The 26,400-nt window shown below is 38.6% G+C and overlaps 1 protein-coding gene across 8 annotated transcripts in view; it reads right to left on the bottom strand.

The window, feature by feature from the left end:
- The window catches only part of Ralgapb (Ral GTPase activating protein non-catalytic beta subunit), a 95,578-nt gene that overhangs the window by 58,474 nt on the left and 10,704 nt on the right, over positions 1-26,400 (bottom strand). For 4 of the 8 annotated variants that reach the window (XM_031372583.1, XM_031372582.1, XM_031372584.1 and 1 more), the window contains exons 2-15: positions 25,516-25,731; positions 20,152-20,354; positions 16,827-16,990; positions 14,500-14,686; positions 11,813-11,944; positions 11,059-11,237; positions 10,544-10,692; positions 10,219-10,435; positions 8,118-8,153; positions 6,704-6,905; positions 4,274-4,441; positions 3,735-3,849; positions 2,962-3,109; positions 1,436-1,500 (exon numbers count right to left, since the gene is read on the bottom strand). In XM_031372583.1, the coding sequence (XP_031228443.1) occupies positions 1,436-1,500; positions 2,962-3,109; positions 3,735-3,849; positions 4,274-4,441; positions 6,704-6,905; positions 8,118-8,153; positions 10,219-10,435; positions 10,544-10,692; positions 11,059-11,237; positions 11,813-11,944; positions 14,500-14,686; positions 16,827-16,990; positions 20,152-20,354; positions 25,516-25,701 (2,151 nt within the window). In that variant the 5' untranslated portion in view covers positions 25,702-25,731. Of the gene's footprint in view, positions 1-1,435; positions 1,501-2,961; positions 3,110-3,734; positions 3,850-4,273; positions 4,442-6,703; positions 6,906-8,117; positions 8,154-10,218; positions 10,436-10,543; positions 10,693-11,058; positions 11,238-11,812; positions 11,945-14,499; positions 14,687-16,826; positions 17,023-20,151; positions 20,355-25,515; positions 25,732-26,400 lie in introns of those variants that run through there. The other 4 variants (XM_031372585.1, XM_031372587.1, XM_031372588.1 and 1 more) reach the window with 2 other exon arrangements.

Here is a 26,400-nt window from a genome sequence, read left to right as displayed (position 1 = left end):
CAATATTGTACAACCCATATACACTTTCAGCTTGTTCGTGACAGTGTCTTACTGTGTACAACATAAGAGTCTTGAAATCTTGCTTCTCCCATCTCAGCCTCTCTATTAGCAGTATTGCTTACTTCATGCTTTTACACTATACTATGGTTTTCAGAATAGCTTACATATTTCAAAAGTATTTATACAGCCAAAAGAAACATAGACAATTAAAATGGGAAGGGGCTTGTAAGAGAACAACAAAGAGTGAGACTAAATGCTTTGCTCGACCTTTGTAACTCTTGTATCAAGTTTGAAGAAGAGGACTTTATAAGTTACTCTTTCTCTGAGATGAATGCTTTTCCAAATTATCACAGCTAATGAACCAAATTCTTACCCTCATATAATGTCTGTGCCACCCTACAAGCAGAACCATTGTTCATTGAAACAGTTGGTGAATGACTTTATGGATAGACCATCTTAATACACACACCATTTCTTAAATGAATGTAACCTGTTCTCTGTGGGCTGAGAATAAAGTCACTCACTCAAGTCAAATAGTTTTGACTATAACAGGAAGTCTGTATCTAAAAATCGTGCCTACAATTCATTCCTTGGAGCAGTAGAACTGTCAACTCTCAGCTTAGCTACGATGGAGGTAAAATCTTTTGGTGATGTGAGGGTCACTGAAGTACAGCCTTATTACAATGAAATCCAATGTCTAAAAATTGTTCTTATTTTGGGCTTGTACCACAGTAAGAGCCAAGATTTTAAGCTCTACTAAATACAAAGCTAGCAAACAAACAAAAAGACTATATATTTATGTTCATTTAAGAAAATACTAGTAGTGATGTATTATTTTGAAATATACAGTTAATATGTTTGGAGTTATTTAAAATTTATATTGAGAAAAACATGTATTTTCAGTATTGCTGTAGACAAGTATTTATATAAGACTGTTAAATTGATTGTTGTTTTATATCAAACAATTTTAATAATACTCATTTTTATTGTTATAATATTTTATAAATTTCAAAGAATATGACAAAAAAAGATATTGTAGGTATTGAAGGGGGGGGTCTCTGGGAGGAGTTGGGGTACAAAAGGGAAGCAATAATGTGATGCAATTCTATTTACTTAAAATATGTTTTTAAGTGTTAATAAATTCAGATAAATTGAAATCATGTAACTTTTTTCATAATGCAATAAAAGTTAAAAAAAAAATCTAAAAAAAAAAAGAGTTTAAGGTCATCTTCAGCTATATATACAGTTTGAGACTAGCCTGGGCTACATGAGACACTGCCTCAAAAGATAAAGACAAAGGGCTGAGGACACAGCTCGGTGGTCGACTACTTGTTGAGCATGTGTTGAGGCTCTAGGTTCAGTTGTAGCACGGCTGGATATGACTTACATAAAATCAGAAGCAGATATCCTATGGCAGATTATGTGAGCTTCTTACCATTTCCATTTGGCAACCAATGGCTTCTAAAAGTGCAGAATCTTGAACAATATTTAACATTGCCCCTGCAATAGCAAAATAAACAAAGCAGTTACACGACATACAATTACAGTGCGATGGCTCAGTCAGAGCATAGAGAACACAAGTTGGAGCCAGGATTGGTCATACACAGAACCCTGGCGCTCAGGCCGGAGGAGAACTACTACCATCTGAAGCCACTTTGGCTACACAGCAAGTACAGGGCTACACAGACAGACTCTGCATCTCCTCCTCTCCCCTTAAAAGAGAAATGGGAAATTTTGGTAAAGTATTCCTAAAATTCTCTGAAGATTGCAAGTAAATACACTGATAGGTTAAAACAGGCAATGCTTTAAAAATCCCTGTATTCTGATATGCCTTCAAAGTTTTTATACTTTCATTTATGGGGGGAGGGGTTGGTTGCACAGAAGTGCATGCCACAACATAATATAGATGTTAAAGGACAATCAATGTTCAGGAATCAGTTCTCTCCTTCCAAGTTAGCATCCGGGAATGGAACTCCAGTCATTAGTTTTGTAAGGTAAGCACCTTTAACTCAATGACCACTTTTAACTCAATGAACCTCTTGCTGCCCGATTCCAAAGGTCCCCCCTCCCCGGCAATAACTCCATGCCACCCCTCTAGCCTGTGGACTGGACTACACTTTTTGCATTCTTTTATTTCTGACAATTCCCTTCATGTGAACAATTCCCTTCATGTGAACATTATTCCCCACCCCCAGCCTCTGGCTTAAAATATTTTTCTAAAATGTAAAATCTGTGTACAATTCCCAAGTACAGAATTTAAATGGCTGAATTCTCTTGCTTCTGGTTTTTCTCCTTGGCTTTTTTCTGTTTCTATAACCATATCAACAGTAATGTGAAAAGGCGTATGATCACCTGTTCCCTCAGTTCCTTGTCAAACTAACAACTTAGCATTTTCTACTGAATCCACCTTCTCATTGACTAACATGCCACACCTCCCAAGTACTCACTACAATACTGAAAGGAAAGGGGCAGAGAAGGACAAAGGAGGGGAAAAAGCGTAGACGAGACCACTAAATGCTCGCCTTCATTCATCTCATCTCCTTAAATCCTTTTAAAAATTGTTTAATAATTAATTTATTTATTTACTTACTTACTTATTTGGGGAGAGAAAGGCTATATGCACGTCATGGCATGTATGTGGAGGTCAAAGGAAAGCTAGAGACCCAGTTCTCTCCTTCACCCCGTGGGACCTGAGGATCAAACTCAGATCTGTCGTCTTGGTGGCAGACATCTTTAACCACTGAATTATCTTACCAGATCCCTTTAGATCTTTTTCTATAAAAAGCAAAACACAAAACAAAACAAAACAAAACAAAACCAAGAAACCTCTGCCTCTGAATCAGAACAGTAGCAGTTGCATTAGGCTTGGGCCCCTCTCACTTGTCTCTCTAACATGCCTGGGATCCTTAGTATCTGCTTTCCACTTACCAAAACACAAAACAAAACTGTCTGGACACAAACCTAGTATCATTTGGGTGTTGTTAGGGTCCGTTTCTGTTTGCAAGGCACCTATCAGTATATTCACAAGTCTCAGCTTCAGGGACAGAAAAGTTATTGGTTTATCATAAGAAGAGCTGTCATCATTACTAAATTTTCCTTCTAGGACCACCTGGAGAAAAAAAAGAAAGAATATTTAACATCAGCTATTGTACACGATGCCCATTTAGGAAAGCAGGAGACAAGAGGTGAACAGGCTAATGATCCAGGCTTCCAGTCTAACTGGAGCTCCCATTTGACCTGTAGTCAGACGTCATTTGTCTTTAACACATGAACAGTAAGCCATGACATGTTGGCACTTCTAAAATTAGAAATATTCAAACCAAAAAAAGCTCATTAATCCATTAGAAATGTATATTTTTAAATATTTGCTTATTTACTGAATGTTGAGACAAAGTCTCACTATACAGCCCTGGCTGACCTCAAACTTACAAAGATCCACCTACCTCTACCTTCAAGTGTTAGGTTAGGATTAAAGGCTTGTGTAACCATGCAGGGTTAGAAGACCACCATTTAAAAGCCCTGCTTCATTTTGTTAAAAGTGCAGTTTGACTTACATTAGCATACAAAGACAGGATACAGAATACAAAAATAATGTTAGTAATGATGCTTAACAGGATGCCAGACAGAAGGGTTTTTAAGTTTGCAACTAAATTGAGCTACCTAGCAAGACCATGAATCATGGAAAAAAAAGGGGCGGGGGAGAGGAGACAGAAAAAAAATTAAAGAAACATTACCTCAGATCTGACTGTGCCAAAATGATGAGGGAGGGGCAACAAAGAAAGCAGGATATTAATGGATGATCTTCTCAATTCTGTTGGATTTACATAGCTTTTGAATTTTGAGAGTTCTCTGCCAAAAAATAAGAAACTATTAGTATTTTTCAACTAAAGAGTATTTTTAGCTACTTTCATATATACTATGCTATTTTTCCCACAGCCCAAGCATTGTATATATGAGAACTGCTATGTTACACACTTATTGAATTAAAGCTACAATTTGACTGAAAATGTAAGGCCTACTTTATAACAGTAGGATTTCAGGTCTGACCCATCTAGACAAGCCAGAGAGGATCCAGTAAGCCCATGGACACATGAAAACTGAAGGCACCCAGGGACTGAGAGTGTTTGGATGCTCTGTGCTCAACTTAATGTAGCCTAGGTCCCACTGGACTGTGAAAACAACTAGATAGGATAAATTAGCAAACAGGAGGAAGCACCAAAACAGACTACGTCAAACGAGAGAACTGACAGAGTAGTAGAGAATGGCAGCTTACCTGTCAGGCAAAATGGTTTCAAGAGCTGAAATAAAGTAAGGAACCACAACATCAATCCCTTTCAAGTCACAGCAGAACAAAGGAGGGGAATTTAGAATAACGCTGGCCAAGACAGGATGGCATACATAATCATTTATCTGCAAACCTTGAATTAAAAGCATGTAAAATCTAGGAAAGCAAGAAAAAAATTTTAAACAAACTGCTGATCAAATGTTTCCAAGTTATTAACATTTTCTACATAGTTATCTGAAGAGCCTTTGTCCACTCTGCACTCTAGTTTCTAGACTTTAAGGAACTACTAGGAGTCAACAATTCAAAAATCATACAATCCATGTCCATTATACTTTTTTTTAATAAAAGTTTTAACTCTTTGAACATCAAATTACAGGTACCTACAAATGAGATACCCACACCAAAACAGATGTCTGGGTACTTCTCAATCAATTGGTGGAATCAATTAATCAAATTCTAAAGTAGTAAGATTCTGTAGCATTCACAATCCTAAGAAACAGAGGTGAGTCTGTATCTTTTTCCTCCCTTCACTGCTTCTGAGGGGTTAGTGAGAAAAGCAGCCCCAACCAACTCTGTGTTCATCAGAGTATGAAGATCACACTAAGAGTCCCGTGAGGAATCCACCTGAACACATCTTCCTTCTCCTACAACCTCCAACTATAACCAAGTCACTCAGCATCCAATAGCCTGTCACTCAAGAGCAAGCACACTGCTCGACCCTTCTCAGCACAAGACAGTTCTTCTTTTTCTGCAAAACTCTTTCAAAACAATCTCCTCACTCACTAGTGTCTATTCAGCTCATTTCAACTATCTTCTGTGCCCAGAACTCAATTAAATGGGCACATAATATGCAGTTCTTGATAAATAGCCCATACGCCCTTGGAATGCAAAACTGAAACTTAAATACATCACTTGTTCTCTCACAAACCTGCTGAGTTTGTCACATGACCCCTCTGACCCAGTCTTCTGAACTAGAGAGAAAGCTCATGCACATAACCTTTTCCCTTCTCACTATTGATACAAATTTGAAATAACTCTCCAGCTCAAGGTCTCCCTCAGAGAATGGGCCCTCCTCATGAGGAGTAAACTCCAACACCTGTCACCTTCTCTCACAGATATTGTAGCCAGAGGACAGGCAGACATCTAATTAATCAGATTTTCTTTCCCAAGACTCTCACATTTCAGAGATGCTAACTAACCCTCCTGGACTTCTAGATGAAGGCTATGACAACTAGGAGTGTGAGCGCACATTGCAGTATAAGGAAAATGATCTGCAGAGAAGAATGAAGCAGTTCTAGGAGACAAAGGCCCAGGAGGCAGGAGAGTTGTTCTGGAACCTGAACACTTTCCAGTCCCTGATTACTACTTTTTATATGCCTTACTGTATTGCTTGATCTTAAACTTTATTAAGTATCACTAGTGTCTCATCATTTATTCACTTTGACTTAAACCAGATTTACACATAAGAGCCTAAGGTTAAAACTGTTCTGACTAGTATATACCATGCTTTCCCTGACTTAGGTTTTAGACTTGGCTCCCTCTTTCCTAAGCTCCTAGCAATACAGGTATCTCAGTGGTATACCTGATTATAACCCTACTTCAGTAACCATGTAAACAAGTAGTGAAGAAGAGCAAAGCAGAAACAAGAATTATAAATTTCCAAAGAATAACAAACCTGAAGTGTCATGGTAAGAACAGAGTGAAGAGGGACATAAGAGAGTTAAATGCCACAAGGCATGAGTTGAATAATCAACCCAAGATGAAGGGAGAGGCAAATGCTGCCCAGGTTGTGGTCTGAGCAGCTGAATGGATAGCAGAAGCATTCACAGATGGTGGAAGCCAGAGGTTTGGAACAGATAATCCTACCCAACCTCTCAACAGTCTAAACACTGCCCACCTTTTCTAAATCCAGTATAAACATCTAATAATATGCCAGAACTCCTTCCTGAACCCTCTAGGCTAAGGATCAGCTGCTGTTTCCTCCAAACATTCAAAACCATTATGTCTCTCTCCTGCCAACTTTTACTTCCTATTGAATCACTGTAATTTTGCCTGAATCTATTCACCACAGTCATTAAACTCCTTGGAGTAAAGATTCACAGCTAACTTATTTCTGGACTGTACACAGAACCTAACATTGTCCCAAAAATCTATTAACAAACTATTATGGTACTTCCAAATCTCTCCAGAATTTACAAATGATAGAATAAATAATAGCTCTAGAATAAAACCTTAAAAGTCTTTACCAGATCTAATGAGGCAGGTAAAATAGAATTCAAGCAGTTTTCAACTACATAGAGACACTGGCAAGCATTTCAGACCGACAATGGCTTATTGATTTAGCCTACCAAGCCATGCCACAATAGTATTTCACCATCAAATTATATAGATGTGAAAATAAACAAAAAATTCTAAAACCTGGATAAATAAGCTGGCAGAATCTCTTCTCCAGTCTTCTTGCTACAAAAAATTCTACATAATGTCCCACAAGCCTCAGCTCTTCCTGCTTCATAGTTATCAGGAAATTCACTTGCATCAAACACAGGATTGGAAACCATGGTGTCTGTTGACATTTGGGACCCTTTCCGTCGAAACTCCATGCCACCTTGTGTTGCAATGGCTGGGGAGAAAAAAGGAGCATTTTATTACTTTTATCAAAATGCCAAATAGGCTCATGGGACCCTGGACACAAAGATCAAATGTTGGTGTCATTACATAACTACTTCAATAGAATCCAATAATGCTTTGGTTAGCAACTATGTCATAATTTATTTTTTAAAGGGCTCTCTGATATCTTCTTTGAAACAGATAGCAATTAATTTACAATAACACTGTCAACAGAGTCTACAAAAATGATTTTATTTTCATTGAATTTCTGGTCAGAAGACTATAATTGTATACATCTGCATACAGATATATACAGAATTTGCCTTTTCTATTGTTTATTTTCTGTTTTTTTCCTCCTTCTATAGAATGATGCTTAACCATGAAGAAAAGTAGCAATTAAAATTTATACAATTGCCCCAAACGGACAAAGTAATTAAGAGGGCAAGTGCATGCCAGTTTGAGTACTTTATGACATGACAAGGTAAGGATAAGAACTGAGTAAGGAAGGCAAAGAGGGCATTCCCACCACCCACCCAGCTCCAAAACACACACCAAAGAGCTGCCCAACCAAGCAAATGAGAATGAATTTTAACAACCACAGACAGCAGCAAACTTGAGGTTGATAAATCAGAAAACTGGGTTGGTAAGGAGGAATATCATGGTCATTTGTTGTCAACAAAACAGAAGCCCTTCGAAAGTTGCTTTTAACAAAAGATTTCATAGCACACAGATCACTCTGAAATCTTTTATTAGTCTACGTAAAATATTTAAATTGTTTTGTAATGATAGGAGGTTTAATTAATAGATGCAGAGTCAAGCATATATCTTTATGCAACTTCCCATGAGCCATTTTAGTCCTGAATAAGCTATCCAGCAATAATACATTTGGAAAACACTCCATGCAGAATGCATACAAATCAAACACTAAATCTGTATAAAAATAAGCTTAAAGCTAAAAAAAAAAAGAAAAAAAAGCCAAAACACAGTTAGTGCAAAGTCCTGGAATTCATGACATGACCAGACTAGTATACAGAAATAATGGGATTGATTCAGGCAGATTAATTTGCTTTTGCCAACAATCTTCCCCATTCAAAACACAGAAAAAATAGTTTTCTTCCCAAGTGCAAAAATTACAATAGACAATGACAATCAAAAATTTTAATGGAATTATGGAAAAAATAAAAACATGACTGCGATTAAGGAGAAGCTTCTGGTTCCTACTTACAAGATTTATAAGAAAGAAGAATTTGGATAAAAGATGCTGCAAGATAATAGAAATAAATGGAAACAAATCAAAGGACAGCAGTAATTATAAAATACTTTAAAGATGGTGAAATTTTACAATAAATTAAGAAGCTTTTTAGCTTTTTCAAAGTTAGGTTTAAAGCTTTACGATACCACAAGCTAATTCAAAAACATAGGAAATTGTGCATTCAGGTCTGAAATTATGATTTTGTATCATGCAAAACAATGAACAAAGGAAATTACATAGCTACAAAGAATTGAGATTTTGAACTGCCCATAACGTGCATTAAAGTTTTTAGTTTATTAACCCTTCCCAGCTCTCAATGTTATTTTTACAAAGCACAGTGCATGAGGTAAATTGAAAGCTAACAATTCAAAAAAGCAGATAATCGAGTTAAAGGTGAACTGCATGGCAGAATTCCTTGATGGCAGCCAGTACTTAGAAACACATGATACCCCAGCCCCTGTGCCTCCCATCCAAGACTTCAAGACTGGCACCCAAGAGCATTCTAAATCCACTTTAACTATTTGGACACCTCAATCTCCTGGGTAATGTAACAGCCTTTAGCATCTCTGGACAGAGATAGGAGGAGCATCTCTCATTTCTGAACCAGGCAGAAGGTTAAGGAAAAGTGATATGTTGCTCATTTATCACTCCAATTCTGGTTCTATCTTCTAGTGCAGTGAGCAAACAAAGCTGTTACAAACTCTCCAGAGATAGGAAGCTCTAGATTCTCATTATACAAGCCTTCCACAGAGCAGCAGACTGAGCCATGCTAGATTCAAAGACGTCAAGTCAAGGCCAACAGCTTCTCAACAGTTAGTTTACATTGTAAGAATTATTCCTTATCAAAATAAACTAAATAAAAGGCTGACTGACTCTGGACAATAACATACAAATTAATAAACATGGTTCAGAAAACTCAAATATATGGCATATGACATAATGAAAATATACCCAAGAATGGTTTTAAAAAACTTTCACTTACTCAAGCTCATGAATAAAACTGTAATGAGGAAATGGTAAAATATAAAGTGCCTGAATTTGAACACACTAAAGCAAGCAAAAGAATTTCTAACTCACTCATGCAGCCTCATATCCCATAACATCTTCATACTTAAGACTTTTCTAAGTTATTTAAAAGATTCATAAGAACATCCAAAATAATTACATTTATAAACTATTCATAGGCATACACCCAGCTGTGAATGAGCTTCTGAGAAAAAACAGAGTCCCTTATGAACATTGTTAATTTTATCCCTGGATTCAACACAGAAAGTAATACTATCAGACAATGCATGTAGAAAAGTACTTTTGAGAAAACAACTAATACCCTCATTAATACATAAACATGATGCCTGGCTCATACTAACAGCACTCAGTAAATGCCAGCCATTATTATTATTATTCAGTTGTGCAAGACAGATGATAACCAATCAAAACATTCCGCACTACCTCACCATCCGTCACTTGCATCAAGCATACTGGTAAGATGACAATCCAATTTCATTTAGACAATTTCATTCTATCGTAAAATCTAATAAAGATACTGGGGTTGGCTTGTTAATGCTCTACAAATCTTACAAAGTTAAAGAGCAGATCATATTTTCTCTAGACTAAAACCTGAGATGTTAGAGTCTACCATGAAGCAAACAGAAAATTCCTGATATTTACATGTACTGATGATTAAATGGCTGCGAAAAATCTAAGAAAACATTTCAATGAGTGAATTTTCATTCAAAATCTTTAATTATTCATCTATCTATTATCATCCTGGCTGACATAAAGAGAATTTCCAGGTCACCTACAAAATGGAATTTGATTCAACATAAAGTAACTAACTTTAAGTGTCCCTAATAAAAACAGACAAAAGCTAAGCTTCATAAAATACACATTAGAAAGGATAGCTAAGAAAGCTTCCCATGGTCCTATTGGTTCAGCTGGAAGGGTTAAAGCACAGCATACTGCTTGGTTAGAAACAGGGTGCTTTTCAAGATCTGAATTAATCTTGCAGGTAGGAAAGACTAAAAAGAAACAAACAGAAAGGGGATAATGACTACATGTTTCTGGGCATATTTACCAGTCATGCTGTTGTCTCTGTTTATTCCATTATGGAGTTTACAGTGAACAAATGCTGCATCGAACAACCACGATCCAAAGAGATTCAAGATGCTGTTAACCTTTGGTCTTCGGGGGGCAGGCAGTGGCCTGGGTTCTGAACTAGTCTGATTTGGACTGGACAGAGGAGAAGTGGAGGACGCCTGGTGCTGGACTTTTGAGGTGTGAGCAGTAGTAACCTACCAGAAGAATACAAGTAAGTGTCCACACCCATGAACAGTTGGAGAAAGTTAAAGCTGTAGGACTTAACCTCCACATAGCAAAGCAGCAATGCTGAGCACTCTTACTGTACTTGTCTTCATTGTGGCCTTGTTCACAGTAACAGCCCGATGCCTCCGGTTGTGTGGTGGTGTGGTGTTCACAGCAGCACTCTGGGGCATACTTAACCTATTCACAGGTGTTGGGGGAGCACTGTCTGATCGAGGTCGAGAAATGCCTTAAAAAAAAAAAAAAAAAAAAAAAAAAAAAAAAAAAAAAAAAAAAAAGCTTTATTTTTGTTTTAAGAAAAACAGAGCTGCCCCATGATCCATTTAGCCTTTCTTCCTAAGTAACAGAACCTATTTCAGTTGGATAGGAACCCAGAAGAAATGACTATGTCCTTTTCTTAGTATTTTTGTTCAATTTACAGAGAGACAGTAGCATTCTAGCTATCACAATTTGCTAAAAATAATTTTTCCTAGGCCATTACTTGTCATCAAGTTTGTTCCTCTTTCTCTGGGCTTTCTTATGAGGACCCAGCATTACACTATAGAATATCTACCTACAGCTCATCAAACATCTAAGAAACATACACAAAATTCACCTAAGAATGCATCCACCAGACAGCTGATTCCACGCATGGCACGAAAGAATATCTGAGGCAGATGTTTAAGGCAGGGGTACTGGCTCAGCTCCTGTGGCATCCCGCTCACATTTAGGAACTGTTCCTGAAACTTGGGGGTTGAGCTTATAACAGTTGGGTTACTCAGATCCACAGGATTACTATTGAAAAGGAAAAAGAATTGATTATAAACTTAGAGATGTTTATAGCACTAAAAAACAAATGCAATCCAATTTAAGAATTAGGACTCCTCCTGATGGTAGGAAAAGAAAAGTAGAAAAAGGTAACCTCTACCAAATATAAGAACTGGGGCTCTTAAATCCAATTTTAAAGATTTTTTTATATATTTTGAGTACACTGTCACTCTCTTCAGATACACCAGAAGAGGGCATCAGACCCTTTTCCTCCTCTGTTCCCTTTCTAAAAATTTTATTTTATTGAGCCAATGAAATGACTCAATGAAATGAAAGGAGCTCAAGTCCCCAAAGAATGTGGCAAAGCCCTGGAAGAGACGCATCATCTAAGATGCAGTAACAGCAAGAAAACAAGTTCCCAGAGAGGGCACCAAACCAGCTGAGGGCAACTGGAGCACCCAGGAACGGAGAGAGCAGGAGGTGCATGATGCAGACATGCATGCTGTTCAAATTCAGCTCCTTCCAGTGGATTGTGCTTAGCACACATGCTGCATTCCAGCAGAAGCACAGTGTGGTTCTTGCCATGAATAAAATGACAATACCTTAGCATGTGTAAAAATCGAAACCATGTTTGTGCAATACACTCATTGTCCATTTCTGGAGGGATCAGATTGGCATCTTCATCAGGAACTTTAAACGGAGGAAATGAAGGCCCATATGTAAAACGGAGCAATCTGGAAAATAAAGCCATACACCACTAAGTACATTTCTGTCTTTCAGGTTTTATCTTGTTTTTCTTTTGATGTTATTGAGGACTAAACCTAGATCTCATGCATTCAAGCAAGTAAGCCATATCCCAGCCTGTTTTAACTTTTTATTTTGAAACAAGATCTCACTAAATTGCAGAGGCTGGCTATGAACTTCTGATCCTCCTGATCCTCCTGACTAACAAATATTATAATCTTTACCACCATCCAGCTACCAAGTCCATTATTAACAAATTAAACAAACATCCAAGCGTTATGCAAAAAAATAGACTGAACATACCTTAAAATGAAAGTAACTTTTATTCTCCTGCTTTTATTGTCATCTCTGAGGCTTACTGCCTCAGTCTTTTAACCTAGGCCTAGTCCTGGAAGCTTCTAGCCTCCATACAATCTTATCTAGGCCTTAAATGTTTTCATCCTCTGAGACTTACTGCTGAATAAGCTCATTCCTTCTTGAACTCTGGATGGTCAACTCAGCTGTTTTGGCTCAAAACTCATCTCCAGGATGACTAGTTCAATGTGGCTTCTCTCAGTTTCTCACTGAATTATTCTACTTGGCTTCATACTAACATTGGCAATATATGCCAATCTTCTGTCTCATTCTCATTCTCTAGCTTGCTCTGTCTTTACCTGTCACTAGCTTATTCTCTCTCTGCAATCTGCCTCTATACAACTGTCCCTGTACAACTGTCTCCTCTCTCCATACTGCTCTCTTTTAAGTAGCCTCTCTTTTCTCTCTATTCCCATGAGAGCTGGGCATATCCTATTCTGTCAAATCTTTCTCTGATTCATCACTTTGTCTGGTCACACAATTAAGCATCCTTTTACAAACTTCCTTTAACAAACTAACTTTACTTTCATTGTACAGATTAAAGGTGTATACTAGGGCGTGTCTCTATTCCAGCCAAAGGGATTGAAGGTGTGTGCTAAGGCTGCACCATACCACAACTAGAAACAAGTTTTTTGTTTTGTTTTGTTTTGTTTTCTTGGTTTTGTTTTTTTGTTTTTTTGGTTTTTTGGTTTTATAGGGTTTCTCTGTATAGCCTTGGCTGTCCTGGAACTCACTCTGTAGACCAGGCTGGCCTCAAACTCAGAAATCCACCTGCCTCTGCCTCCCAAGTGCTGGGATTAAAGGCGTGCGCCACCACCGCCCGGCTAGAAACAAGTTTTTCCAGTAAACAACACAATCTCAGGGTTCACAATGTGATCAAATATCCTGCAATACCTTACCTAAGTAAAAAAGCTATATGAAAACTCTGATTTGTAAAACAAACTGCAAGGGATTTCCAGATTTTTTTAAAAGTTTAAAGTTTTATGTGAAATATTCAAACTATTTAAGTTAACTTATTTATAAAACTTTCAAGTAATAAATTATGTATTTTGTTATTATACCTATATACATTATTAAACATGAAAATAACATACACATTATTTCTTCCCTGTTTTGTTTGGTTAGATGGTTTTAATTTTTGTGTTTGCTTTGAGGCTGGCATGGAACTCACTTTGAAACCAGGCTGGCAATAATCTCACTACATATATCAGGCTATCTGTCCTCAAACTTAGAGCTCTGCCTGCTCCTTCCTCCTGAACACTGGGATTAAAGGTATGTGCCACCACACGCAGCTTCCTATTATTTTTTAAAAAGTGGCACTACTGTAAATCCTTCAATAAAACTAAGTATGATTTATTTATAACAACTTTACGTTTAGTTCAGAATTTAGTATGTATGTTTAGAATATAGTACATTTTTATAATATACCTTAAAAGCTAACTGAATTCAATAACTTGCTTACTTAATAGTAATATTCTATACATGTTGGGAATTTTCAAAGCCATTTGACTCAATTACTCTGTATCTAGGGATCTTACTTCAATAAAACAATCAGAATATATATAAAACTGTATAAAGTATTCCTTCAACAAAATTTCTAAAGTATATTTTTATCAAAATAGAAATTATTAATTATTTAAGACTATAAAGTTACTAAAAATGCAACCTCAAGAATTATTTACAAATAAATACATGTAATTAAAGTGACTTGAATTGGACATCAAGCAAAAACACAGGTAAACAGTACTATCTCAAACTTGTTTTGCTTTTAATAAGAGGGAATTAAATGGAGGAAGTACACTGAAAAACATTTTTAAATGGTGGGATGTTACTCTACATTTTCCAATTTTGCTACTATCAGCACATATGGCTTTTGTAATCAAAACTAATAAAAAGAAGAGACAGTTCCTTAGCTGTTATTCTGACACAACATGCATGTAGAGGTCAGAGGACAGCTCTCCTTTTGCCTTTACATGGGTTCTAGGGACTAAACTCAGGCTGTCAGGCTTATACAGCAAGAACCTCTGCCATGAGCCAGTTCTATGACTTTATATCTTTTAAACTGGTGCAGCCCATAAAGTACAATAATGACAGATCCAGACTTTTCAAAATATATTCCATGAACCCCATAAAGACAGAACCAGAAAAGAGCTGCCCCACAGTCAGATGGATGAGAAAGACAATGAGTTACCTGGAGGTCAGTGCACAGATGACCTTGCTCCACTGCTCAACCACTGCAGGGTGGTGCCTCCAGTTAGCCACCATCTCCTTGGCTGTCTTCCAATAAGGAGGTGTTGGGAAGCACCTGGTGCAAGCTAGTAACCAGACTTCAAAGAGAACACCTATCAGCCTCTCGGCTAGGCTCTCAGCAATGCCACCTAGGCAACGAAAGGAGACAGACCTATGGCATACTGATTTACAGCAGAGTCTTTCACTCAGTATATTGGAAAACTGGTCAAAAATTAAATAGTTGTAATGTTAGTAACTACTTTTCAAATAACTAAATTGAGATGTTTAGGAGGAAATGCCTATGAAGGAATCATAGAGAACATCGACGAATCACTTTTTGAGAATTTTCAAATTGCCCTGCTAGTTTTTAGTACAGACCTTAAAGTTCTAGCTAGGGACAAACAGGAAAGAAAGAAAAAGATGGACGTCAACAATGAGTGACCACTATAAATCACCTTCTGGGCCAAGCAGTTCACACATAATCTCACATAAGCCTCTCATTTACTTCTGCAGGATAGGTATTTGTGAATACCTATTAAGTTTTTGTTTAAAGAAATGGTTCTGTCATATAACTCAAGTTAACCTGGGACTATGGACTAAAGGGTAATCCTGAACTTCCAATGCCAGCATGTTTCCACTCCACGTAGCCAATAAAAAGAACTCAGAACAAATACCAAGGTCTTCCTGCAACAAAATGCTCCAGGTGCTTAAAGCTGCCCTTCATGGAGAAAAACAAAGAGAAGCTAAGCACTAGACCAGGTAAGACCAAACTTTAGACAGAAGGCAAAGTTGTCCTTCTAGTCAAAGTCCAGAAACCAGAAGGGGCAATGGACATGCACAGCTCAAGAAAGTAGTTAGGACCAGAAGGGAAAGTAACTGGAAACAAGCAAAATCAAAGTTGCAATAATAAGGAGCCCAAGGAGGGAGCAAGATGCCTGAGGCCCACTGCTGAGGTTAATCACTAGCATGGGGAACCAAGAACAGAGAGACAATGAATCAGTGCTTTGACTGGCCAGCGATTGTCAGTACCAGACTGTATTCCTATCATAGGCCCTTTCCCACATTACAATTCCATGATTCCTTCTAGACATTCCTTGGTCACTGCATCTATCTGACAACACAAGCATGCTAGAATACACAGAGAATAAGAACAGACCCTGGAACTCAACTATCAACTTAGAATTTATGTATATTCTGCTTTAGTGTACAAAGCCAGGCTTCTGAAATACACTGTAAAACTGTACAAAAATAGAGGCTTTTTATGGGTTGCTAATGAATGTCTTTCTTCCAAATCAAACACCTTAAGACTTTGGAGGTTTTATTTGCCAAACAAGATGCTTTCTGGGCTGGAGGCAGAGCTCAGTGTCAGTGAGTGGTTAAGTGTTTGCCTTCCAAGGGCAAGGCCCTGGGTGGTTTCCAAGAACAAGATATCTCACTATCACCAGTATCCAGTTTTTAGACTCTACTTTGATAACAACTTTGCCATCCAATACATTATCCATAGACTCTAATTTAGCATTTGCTGTTTCCTAGACAGGTTCTATACTACTGCACAAAGCAAACTATTGTTCCTATCCTTCTCCAACATGCTTAATTACAAGTCTTTCTCTGTAGGGATAACCTCTTGTACACACTGTGGAAGCATCACCTGTCAATTAAAAGCTAATGACCAAGGAACTGAAGCAGGATTAGAAGGTGAGACAACCAAAGAGAGAGAGAAACTCTGAGATAGTCAGGCAAGGAAGATTTATCACCCAGACGCTGGGCATGAAACTGGGGAGAGGTAACTAGCCTTGTAACAGATATAGAATAATATAAAAAGTTTAATAAGTTATAAGCTAGTTAAGGAGCAAGCCAAAGCTTATGGCCTAAGGATTTATTCATAAATAAATAAGACTTCAAGTCGTTATTTGGGAACTGGGGCACAGGTGGAAAAACTGTTACATTTTTCTACATTAGCAAAATAATCACCAAAGGTAAAATACCTTAGACACACAAACACCCAAATACACTCAAGCCCAACCTCTTTTTAAGGCAGTCTTACTGTGTCACCCTAGCTGGCCTGGCGCTCTGTCTTGAACTTAGAGATCTGCCCGGCTCTGTCTCCTGAACTCTGGGATTAAGGGAAGGTGCCATCACCCACAACCCACGGTGTATCTTTCCAACCTAAAAATTAACTGTGGTTTGTCAACATTCTTATTAAATTTGAAATTTCCAAAGTCTATCATTCACTAAGTTTAAAAGTCAACTATATTGGAGCTCAGAACTATATGGGTAAAATTAACAAACCTTGAACAGTTGGTGGGGCCAGAAGTATGTCATTAATTTGCAGAAGAAACAATAATAAGACTTCCCAGGTTTCTCGAGCCATGATGGATGACTCACGGGCCAGTTTCTGAATGGCTCTCAGAACTTGTAAGCATAGTCGGATTTGACTGGAGCCCTGTTCCTGTCTGAAGAAGACAGACAGATATCACTGACAGGCCTGGAAGAGAGACAGCAACAGCCAAAGAACAGGAAACTTACTGACGTAGAACAGTGGTCCAGTGACACTGCCTAAGCACCAGTGGACAGCACAACCCTCCTCAGTTTACAGCTAATTTCCCCCCATTATTCAGTTCAGTACCCTGAGATCTCCATCCACCTCTTCTATGAAAAATTATCTTCTGTGAGAAAACAGAAAAACTAGAATGTAAACTTCACCTCTGGACTTCTTTTCTGAAATGTGTCTGGCACATAATAGCAGATACTCAACTAATTCCTGATAGATGAGTACATGCCTAGTTACCTCTGCTCTTCACACTGGAGCAGAAAAGCCATTATATTCTTTTTCAATTTTCTGAAACACACATTCACAAGAATTCTTCAAGTGTTTACAGTCTTCACCATCACCCCAAAGGTAACCTCTGTTAAGAGGCCCAATGGTGTATCCAAAGTTGATGGAGTGTGTCAGCATTCCTCAGAGAGGAAGGAGTGCCTGCTATTATTGCTCTAATAAAAACACAGGCATTCCAAGGGCTCCTCAAACAACATTTGCGAAATTCTCTTTAGACACTTTTACTCCTTAAGAGAAGAAAACTATTCAATAAAATGGGAGTAGAAGAGAAAGCTAGAGATCCAGGGCCTACTCCTTGCCTTTCTTTTCAAGATGCCCAACTTGAGAATTTCAAGAACAGCTTTAACGACTGGTGAGCTGGTCTCCAGATTTCCCAATGAGAAACCCAATGCAATACTAACATAAACTATAAAGTCAAATTTCTATGAATTGTGACTTGACACAAAGAGCTGGAGAGTCTTAAAGAAATGTCAGCAAATTATCTACTCCTAGAATGCACACTCCTTAGACCTGGGTTATGACCCAGAAAGCTGGATCCTTCCCTAAACTTACAGACAAATCACACAACTAACTAAATGTTCCCTAAAGAAGTCAGAACTGGACCAAAGAAATGGCTTAATAGATAAGATCATTCACTTATATGTATAAACATAAAAGGACCTAAGTTCAAATCCCTAGCACTCACATAAAAAGCTGGACATGGCTCTGTGTACCGGTAGCCCCAGTATTGTGGGGTAGAGACAGGTGGATCCTGAAAGCTTGCTTGCCAGGCAGCTAAGCTGAAATGACAAGCTTCTAGCTCAGCAAAAAGCCTTGTCTCAAGGGAGTGAGGCAGAGGGCAATAGAGGAAGACACTCAATTTCCTCTTCTGACTTCTGCATGTAGATACACCTATACTTGTGCATGGCTCACAAAGAGACACACAAGGGCGAGGGTGTCCACCCCACATCCATCTAGAGCTGAAGCTCATCCATAGGATGCCACATAGCTCAAGCTGTCCTGCCTTACTTAAGGAGGAATGAAGAGTAAAGAACTACCTTCAAGGCTTATTCACCCATAGACCATATAAGCCCAGAATAAGAACCCAAAGCACCACGGGCTCTGAGCTGACATTCTTCTGAGGTAGCTATTACAGTGCATGCTCCCCACAGTAGTCACTCTTTCCGGGTGTAAAGCCTGCCCAATAGCAGGAAAAAGAATAAATCTTCCTCTGGTTCCTTAACCTCACTCAAAAAGCTAAATTCAGGTTTCTAAAACTAGAAGAAATAGGATAGTCTTTATACAAAAAGTGAGAAGGTCAACAAAAGAGATTTTCTTCAATCTCAAAAGTGACTGTAATTTTCAGAAAAACTTTTGAACAGGGGCTAGTGAACTAGTCAGAACTTGACTAACAACTGCCTTTGTAACACTCTACTTGTTTGTTTAATTTTTATGTTAGCATCCTGCTTGCAGGTATATCTATGCACCAAGTGTGTACCTTGCCCACAGATGCCAGAAAAACACATCATACACCCTGGACTAGAGTAATATGGATGGTTGTGAGCCACCATGTGGAGTGCTGGCATTCAAACCCAGATCCTGTGAGAAAACCAGCCAGTGCTCTTAACTGCTGAGTTATCTCCCTAGCTGCCTTTGTAAGTGAAGTTCTTATTTCTTAATTTAGTAGTAGTAACTTAGTATCTGTCTTCCTGCTCTACCACAGACCTGAGGAGAAACATTAGCTAGTTTTTTACAAAAAAAAAAAAAAAAAAAAAAGAAGAAGAAGAAAGAAAAAAAGAAAGTAGACCACTGCTTTAAGAGACATGTACACAAGGACTAGAAAAAATAGATACTGCATTTCTTATAATGTAACATATCTACGCAATTAAAATGGGCAAAGAGGAAATCATATTAACATAATCTCTAGTAAAAGGTACAGGCAGTTTCCTCCACTTTGAGAATCAGTTTATATAAAAACAACTAATTAAGTAAGCTCTGAAGACAATTTGATGAACTAGCTAAAATTTTTAAACTTAAAATTTTAGGACTGTCTTCAACTCCCCATCTTGACTCCACCTCTAAAGTACTGGGATTTTAAGTATAGCCTCCATGCCTAGCTTGTTTGCTTTATTCTACACATTCATACACCACAAGATTATTTTAAGGTAAGAACAGTTGCCTTTAGTTGTAAGCATAGACAAGAATTATGATATACAAAAATATGCACAAGGTGCGTGATTTTTAAAACATTTAATTGGTTCATGTACATGTTTCCTGCTCCCATCATATGGGTCCCAAAGATCAAACTCTGGTCACTGGGCTTAGTGCTTAGCACCTTTACCCACCGAGCCATCTTGCCAGCCCCACCCCCATAAAAAAAAAATATGTCACCATCACGAAATTTTAATATCCAACATCTCAGAAAAAAGGCCAAAAGCATTTAAAATAAAGACACATCTATTTATAAACTTGTGCTTAACCCAAGAGTGGGAGAACACACCTGTAATCTCAGAACTCAAAAGGCTAACACAGGAGAATTATGAGTTTAGATCAACATTACACAGCAAGTTCATGACCAATCTGGCTATGCAGTGAGATGCTATCTCAAAAAAACAAAGAAAAACCTCTTTGTAAACATTACATGTCCCTGTAAGCCTATCTCTTTTATTCATATTTATAGAACCCATAAATGAATGAGTAAAGTTCAAAGGACTAAGAATAAAATCAGCTTTTATATTTAATAAAGTAATATTACTTTTTTATGATTTGATAATGACCAGATAGTTAGGTCCAACTTACCTTGGTACAAAAAGATTTTGTAGATGTTTTAATATACTTTGAACATATAGATTAGGTTCTTTAGTAACTGGTAATGGAATAGAATCTTTTGGCAGCACCAAAGCCATAATCCAATCTGTATACACATCAACACAATATTTTACAGTCTCTCCATCTAATGGAAGGGTCAATCCATAGCAAATTACTTCCATGGTCCATTTTACCTAGGCAAAAGAAAACATTCACAAAGATTATAGACCTTTATCTGTATCTCACTAGATTAATTTAAAATTCAATATCTTCTAGTACCCAGAATTGAAGATACAGTCATCTCAACATATATATCAAATTTAGTCTAGACATATACTTTCTATGCTGTATTTGTCAAGCAAATTTCAGGAGAAATTAAATTTGTTATTTTTATTTTTATTTTATTAGATGTTTTTTCTTATTTACAATATCTCCCTTCCCAGGTTCCCCTCCACAAAAAAGAAAATAATAATAAAATAAAATAAGAAAAAAAAAAACTAAAACAATCCCCTGTTCCCTCCCCGCTCCCCCTGCTCACCATCCCACTCCCTCCTGCTTACTGGCTCTAGCATTCCCCTACACTGGGGCATAGAACCTTCACAGGGCCAAAGGCCTCTCCTTCCTATTGATGACCGGCTTGACCATCCTCTGCTATATGCATGCTGCTGGAGCTATGAGTCCCCCCATGTGTACTCTTTGGTTGGAGTTTTAGTCCCTGGGAGCTCTGGGGTACTAGATAGTTCATATTGTTGTTCCTCCTAAGGGGCTGCAAGCCCTTCAGCTCCTTAGGTCCTTTCTCTAGCTCCTTCATTGGGGACCCCATACTCAGTCCAATGGATGGCTGTGAACCTCTACTTCTATATTAGTCGGGTACTGTCAGAGCCTCTCAGGAGACAGCAATCTCAGGCTCCTGTCAGCCAGCACTTGTTGGCATCCACAGTAGTGTCTAGATTTGATTAAGCCCAAGCATGTTTTACCCTTTTCATATCATTACCATTCACTCTATAAAATGATCCTTTCAATTTTCTGTAGACACTAGAAATATAAAAATAGAAAATGCAGGGGCTGGAGGAATGGCTAAGTGGTTAAGAATTCCTAAACTCACTGGGCAGTTGTGGCGCACACCTTTAATCCCAGCACTTGGGAGACAGACGCAGGTAGATTTCTGAGTTCAAAGCCAGCCTGGTCTACAGAGTGGGCTCCAGGATAGCCAGGGCTACAAAGAGAAACCCTGTCTCGAAAAACCAAAAAAAGGAAAAAGAAAAAGAAGTCCTGAACTCAATTCCCAGCACCCCATATGGTGGCTCACAACCATCTTTAACTACGGTCCCATGGGATCCAGTGCTCTCTTCTGGTATATAAATGTACATACAGACAAAACACCCATACACATAAAAATGCATAATAAATACATCTTTAAATATTTTTATTCTACACAACTTGCATATGTAAATATATATCATTTAAGAAATCATTCCAATTACATTCCATCCTCAGATTATGCAACAGGAACAAATGAAAGAAGGAAGATGAATCATTTAACTTATTATACAACTTGTTTTCTCTGTCAAAAAAAAATAACAAAAAAAACCCACAACACTAGAATGGGCAGGCAAGAACTCAGAGTGAAGAAGGACTGAATAGGTAAGGACTTAACTATGCATCTAGCCACACTTCATCTGAACAACTGAAACACATACTAAGTGCACAAGAAATAAGATACTAAGAGAAAGGAAAAAAATCTCCCAATTTGGAAAAGAAAAGTGAAACTAGAGTCTAGACACCAAAGCCTAGAATGTTTAAGTAGATTCCAGATAAAATTCTGGACAAATACTAAGCAGATGATCAGTAAACATTTAATAAATGGGGATATGTGACACTGAGAACCGGGCTGCTCAAACAGACCAAGTCAAGCCAGATAAGCTTTACTAACAGGCTCATTATAAGAAGAGCTGACAATTGTACAGTCACTGAAGTTTAAAAAGTACCTTCATAAAAGTCACCATCACTGCAACCCTACATAACAGGGTAAACTGTCTTCATTTCATACATCAGAAAAATACAACAGCATATTTAAATAATTCAGCCCATCATTGGTTCATAAACTTTGTCTTCCAATGAGAAACATGAACCTCGTTTCCCAAGTCACTAACCCATTAACAGGTATTTCTGGAATCAGGGTATCTTATCTTTAACAGGGAATGTGGCAAGAAATCCTTACAGACAAGGATGAAGACATACCTGCCTGCAGGATGTAGAATGGCCCAAATACCACACAAAACAGTAACAGAATGAAGGTTCTGAAATTATTTGAAGAAAGGGTGCCATTTGCTTATTAAGGCCATACCAAGTCCATGTTGTTGCTGCTGCTGCCATTTGGTGATGCTAGAGATTAAACTCAGAGTGCTAAGCACAACAGGGAAGCACTCTACTCCTGAGCTATACCACACCTACCTTGCCAAAACTTTTATTTAGACTAAACATGGCTGATGTTGCCAGCACTCCCAGGTGCTAAGACAGGGAGGTCTCAAGTTCAAGGAAGCCTGAGCTATATAGCCATCTCCCCAGGCCAAAAAAGAAATCTTAAAAGGAGCTATAGATCTCTAATTATTAGTTGAAAGAAAAAAGATGAGTTATCTTTGGGATAAAGTCATAGTAGTTTAATTGTTCTAAAGGAAAAATACCCTTGATGACTCAAAGGGTAAAACTGTTTGCTGAATATATCTGATAGCCTGAGTTCGATGCTAACTCAGAATTAGAATTAGTTGAATTCTAACCAGAAGTAGAAGAAAAGACCTGATTTCCAAAACCTGTCCTCTAGTCTCTGAATGTGCACCATGGCACACATGCCTCCCTGTCCCCAACTCCGACATAAACAATAATAAATAAAACTTGAAAACAAGTACCTTTCCATAATCTTCTGAGGGCAGTAAAGACAATAACCAGGGGCTATACTAGGTCACTTTCTATCTATCTACACGCCATCTCATCTACGGAACAGCAGCAAGGATCACAACGAAAACCAGAGAGGGTGACAGGGCTTTTGCAGGTCCTTTAATAAGAAAACTACAAAGACTGAAGGACTTCAGCCATTAGTAATCCTGGGGCAAGGGAGGATAAACAGGCTGCCTTGAACCTGAGATCTCCATGCCTTAGCACCTGGGAAGTCTGAAACCTCATGAATGATCAAAAGTAAGAATAGCTAGGCATGGTGGCTTATTCCTGTAATCCCAACACTTGAGGGACTGAGACAGGAGAATGACTGCAAACTTGAGACTACTCTGGTTACAGAGTGAGTTCTAGGTCAATCTGATCTATAGAATAAGACCTTATCTTTAATAATAATAATAATAATAATAATAATAATAATGAGGAGGAGGAGGAAGAGGAGGAGAAGAGGAGGAAGAAGAGGAGGAGAAAAAGGAGGAGGAAGAGGAGGAGGAGGAGGAGGAGGAGGAGGAGAAGAAGAAGAAGAAGAAGAAGAAGAAGAAGAAGAAGAAGAAGAAGAAGAAGAAGAAGAAGAAGAAGAAGAAGAAGAAGAAGAATGGCACACCTATTGTAGCAGGAACGGCAGGGCTGCCTCTATGTTAAACGCTGGGGGTTGTGAAGCTGCAGAAGCATCTCCTGCAGGACGACCTAATTGAGGACTGCCTGAGAGAGAAAGGATTGCTGGTGCAAACAATGCCAGCCAATCAGGAATGGCTGTTTAGAAGAGATGCATTCTTGGTACCAATGGAAGCGTGAGTGGAGGGTATTAAAGGAGCTTGCAGCAGTGCTCAGAAGAGCTTGCTGCAGCATTTCTCACCTGCTCCCAGAGTCTGTGTGTTGACTCTGTGTCAACTGGCCCCCAACCCCCAAGAGCAGGTAGGGATGGGCGGAGAGCTGTCCAGGGCACAGGCAACAGCCTATAATCCCAGCACTTGGGAAGCAGAAGCAAGTGGATCTCTGTAAACTCAAGTCCAATCTGGTCTACAAAGTGAATTCGAGCCCAGCCAGGGATACAGTGAAACCCTGTTACCAAAGGACAGGGTTTAAGAATAGGCCTAAAAAGCCTGCATGAACTTTCTTAAACAGAGGGGACAGAGTTCTAACCCTACATAGAATCATGCCATTCTCAGGGTTCCTTTACAACTTCCCACTGAGGTTTTATGTCAGCTTACTGCCCTGACCCCATGAACAGAAAACCAGTTCCAAAACAAGTTATTCCAGGAAGCCTTTGAACAGCAAGTTTAGGAACCACAATTCCAAACCCAATTCCAATTACCCTGGCTTACAACCAGAAGGGCATCGTTGTTCTGCATCACCCTTAAACCTGGAAGCTAGGCTAGATAATAGAGTGAGGGACACAGGAGAGCTCACACATACATGTAGCATGGAAAATCTGACCTAAGTGAGGCTTTTAGTCAGTGTCTAACTATAAGCAGGGAAGGGGACTATGCTAGCTAGTTTTATGTCAGCTTGAAACAAGGTATAGTCATCTTCAAGAGGGTAACCTCAATTGAAAAAAAATTATTCTTAATTACTAATAGGGGAGGGTCCAACTCACTGTACGTGGTGCTACCCAAGGCTGGTGGTCCTGGAATCTATAAGAAAGCAGGCCGGGCAAGCAAAGAGGAACAAGCCAGTAAGCATGGCCTCTATGGCCTCAGCATCAGCTTCTGCCTCCAGGTTCCTGCACTGTTTGAGTTCTTGCCTTGGTTTTCCTCAAGGCCTCAGCAAGCTAAATTATCTCTTTCCTCCTCAAGTTGCTTCTGGTCATGGTGTTTCATCACAGCAATAGTATTCCTAACTAAGATAGGGAATTCCAAACAGAAACAGAAATGGAAATCTGAAAACTGAGCCTAGAACCCAAGGGTCTGACACTTGATCCTGTGTCTTAACCACTCAGCTCACATGGGGGGTGTAGGGGTGTAGGGGTGTAGGGGTGGCAGTGAGAAGCCTCAGCAGCAAAAGAGGCACAACCCTTTCTTTTTATCTCCCATAGGCCCCAAGTCCCAGCCTAGAATCTAAATGAGATAAAAACGGAGAACTTTCACTACATCGGGCAGCAATCCATTAAGAAGTCAACATTGTTAACAATGCACAGTGTTCTGAAGAGGACCCAAATCTGATTCCCATCCACCATGCCGGGTGGACCACAACTGCTGCTAATTCCAGTCTCAGAGGAACCCAACAACCCTGGCTTTCACAAGTGTCTGCGCTCGTGTAGACACACTCACACACAGACTATATACAGATACAAAATTAAAAGTCATAAAACTATTTTTATTGCTTTTTTAAAAGTTAACACTAAATACGTTTTTTAATAATCAATGCGTATTTTCATACAGTAGAAAAAAATGAAGAAACACTTACTTCTTTGTCAGTTTTTAACAAACTCTCACTACCAGCCACTGAAGAGGTACCTAATGCCTGCCCAAGTGGACGGACCACTGCATTCGCCACCTCTCGCCCAACACTCTCTGGATAGCTGTGTAGCACACTGGTATGGCCTTGATCATTTTGAATCACCAAATGTAGTGACCGCCACTCAGAGTACATTGTGCCACTAAAGTACTATCCAAATGGCACCTGAAAAGATAAAACAGTTATGCATGTCAAATTATGTTTATTGCTAATATAAGAAAAAAGATTTACACTAGGCAGCATAATAAAATAAGTGGCAACACACTGATTCTAAAAAAACATATTGTTTCAGAAAAAAATAAATGTAACTGGAGGGACTCAGAGGTTAGGAGAACTTGTTACTATTCCAGAGTACCAGAGTTCAACTCTCAGCACTTTCAGCAGGCGGTTCACTTCCTATGACTCCATTTCAAGGGAATCTGATGGCCTCTGGTTGCCTCCACAAACACCAGCTCTCCTAGGTATATACCCCACACACAAGTGCATAATTAAAAATAAAAGTAATTTTTAAAGTGTATCTAAATGTTCTGAGCTATTTAAAAGCTTCATGGTGAGATCAGGTGACAAGATAGCCCCTGAGAGGTAATTGGATGAGCACCTATACTACACTACTGCTTCTGAGTAGATTCAAGGCCAGCCTATGCAATTTAGCAAGCACCTGTCTCAAAAATTTTTTTTAAATATAGGGAGAGTCTGAGAATATACATCAGTGATAGAATACTTGCCTAGCAGGCTCAAGGCCCTAAAATCAAAACAGCACTACTGGAAAGAAAACACACCACGAGAGAGAGAGAGAGAGAAAGAGAGAGGGAGAAGAAGAGGGAGAGGGAGAGG

The sequence above is a fragment of the Mastomys coucha genome, unplaced genomic scaffold (genome assembly GCF_008632895.1).
Source record: "Mastomys coucha isolate ucsf_1 unplaced genomic scaffold, UCSF_Mcou_1 pScaffold15, whole genome shotgun sequence".
Taxonomy (NCBI): domain Eukaryota; kingdom Metazoa; phylum Chordata; class Mammalia; order Rodentia; family Muridae; genus Mastomys; species Mastomys coucha.
This window is presented reverse-complemented; position numbering and strand designations above follow the sequence as displayed.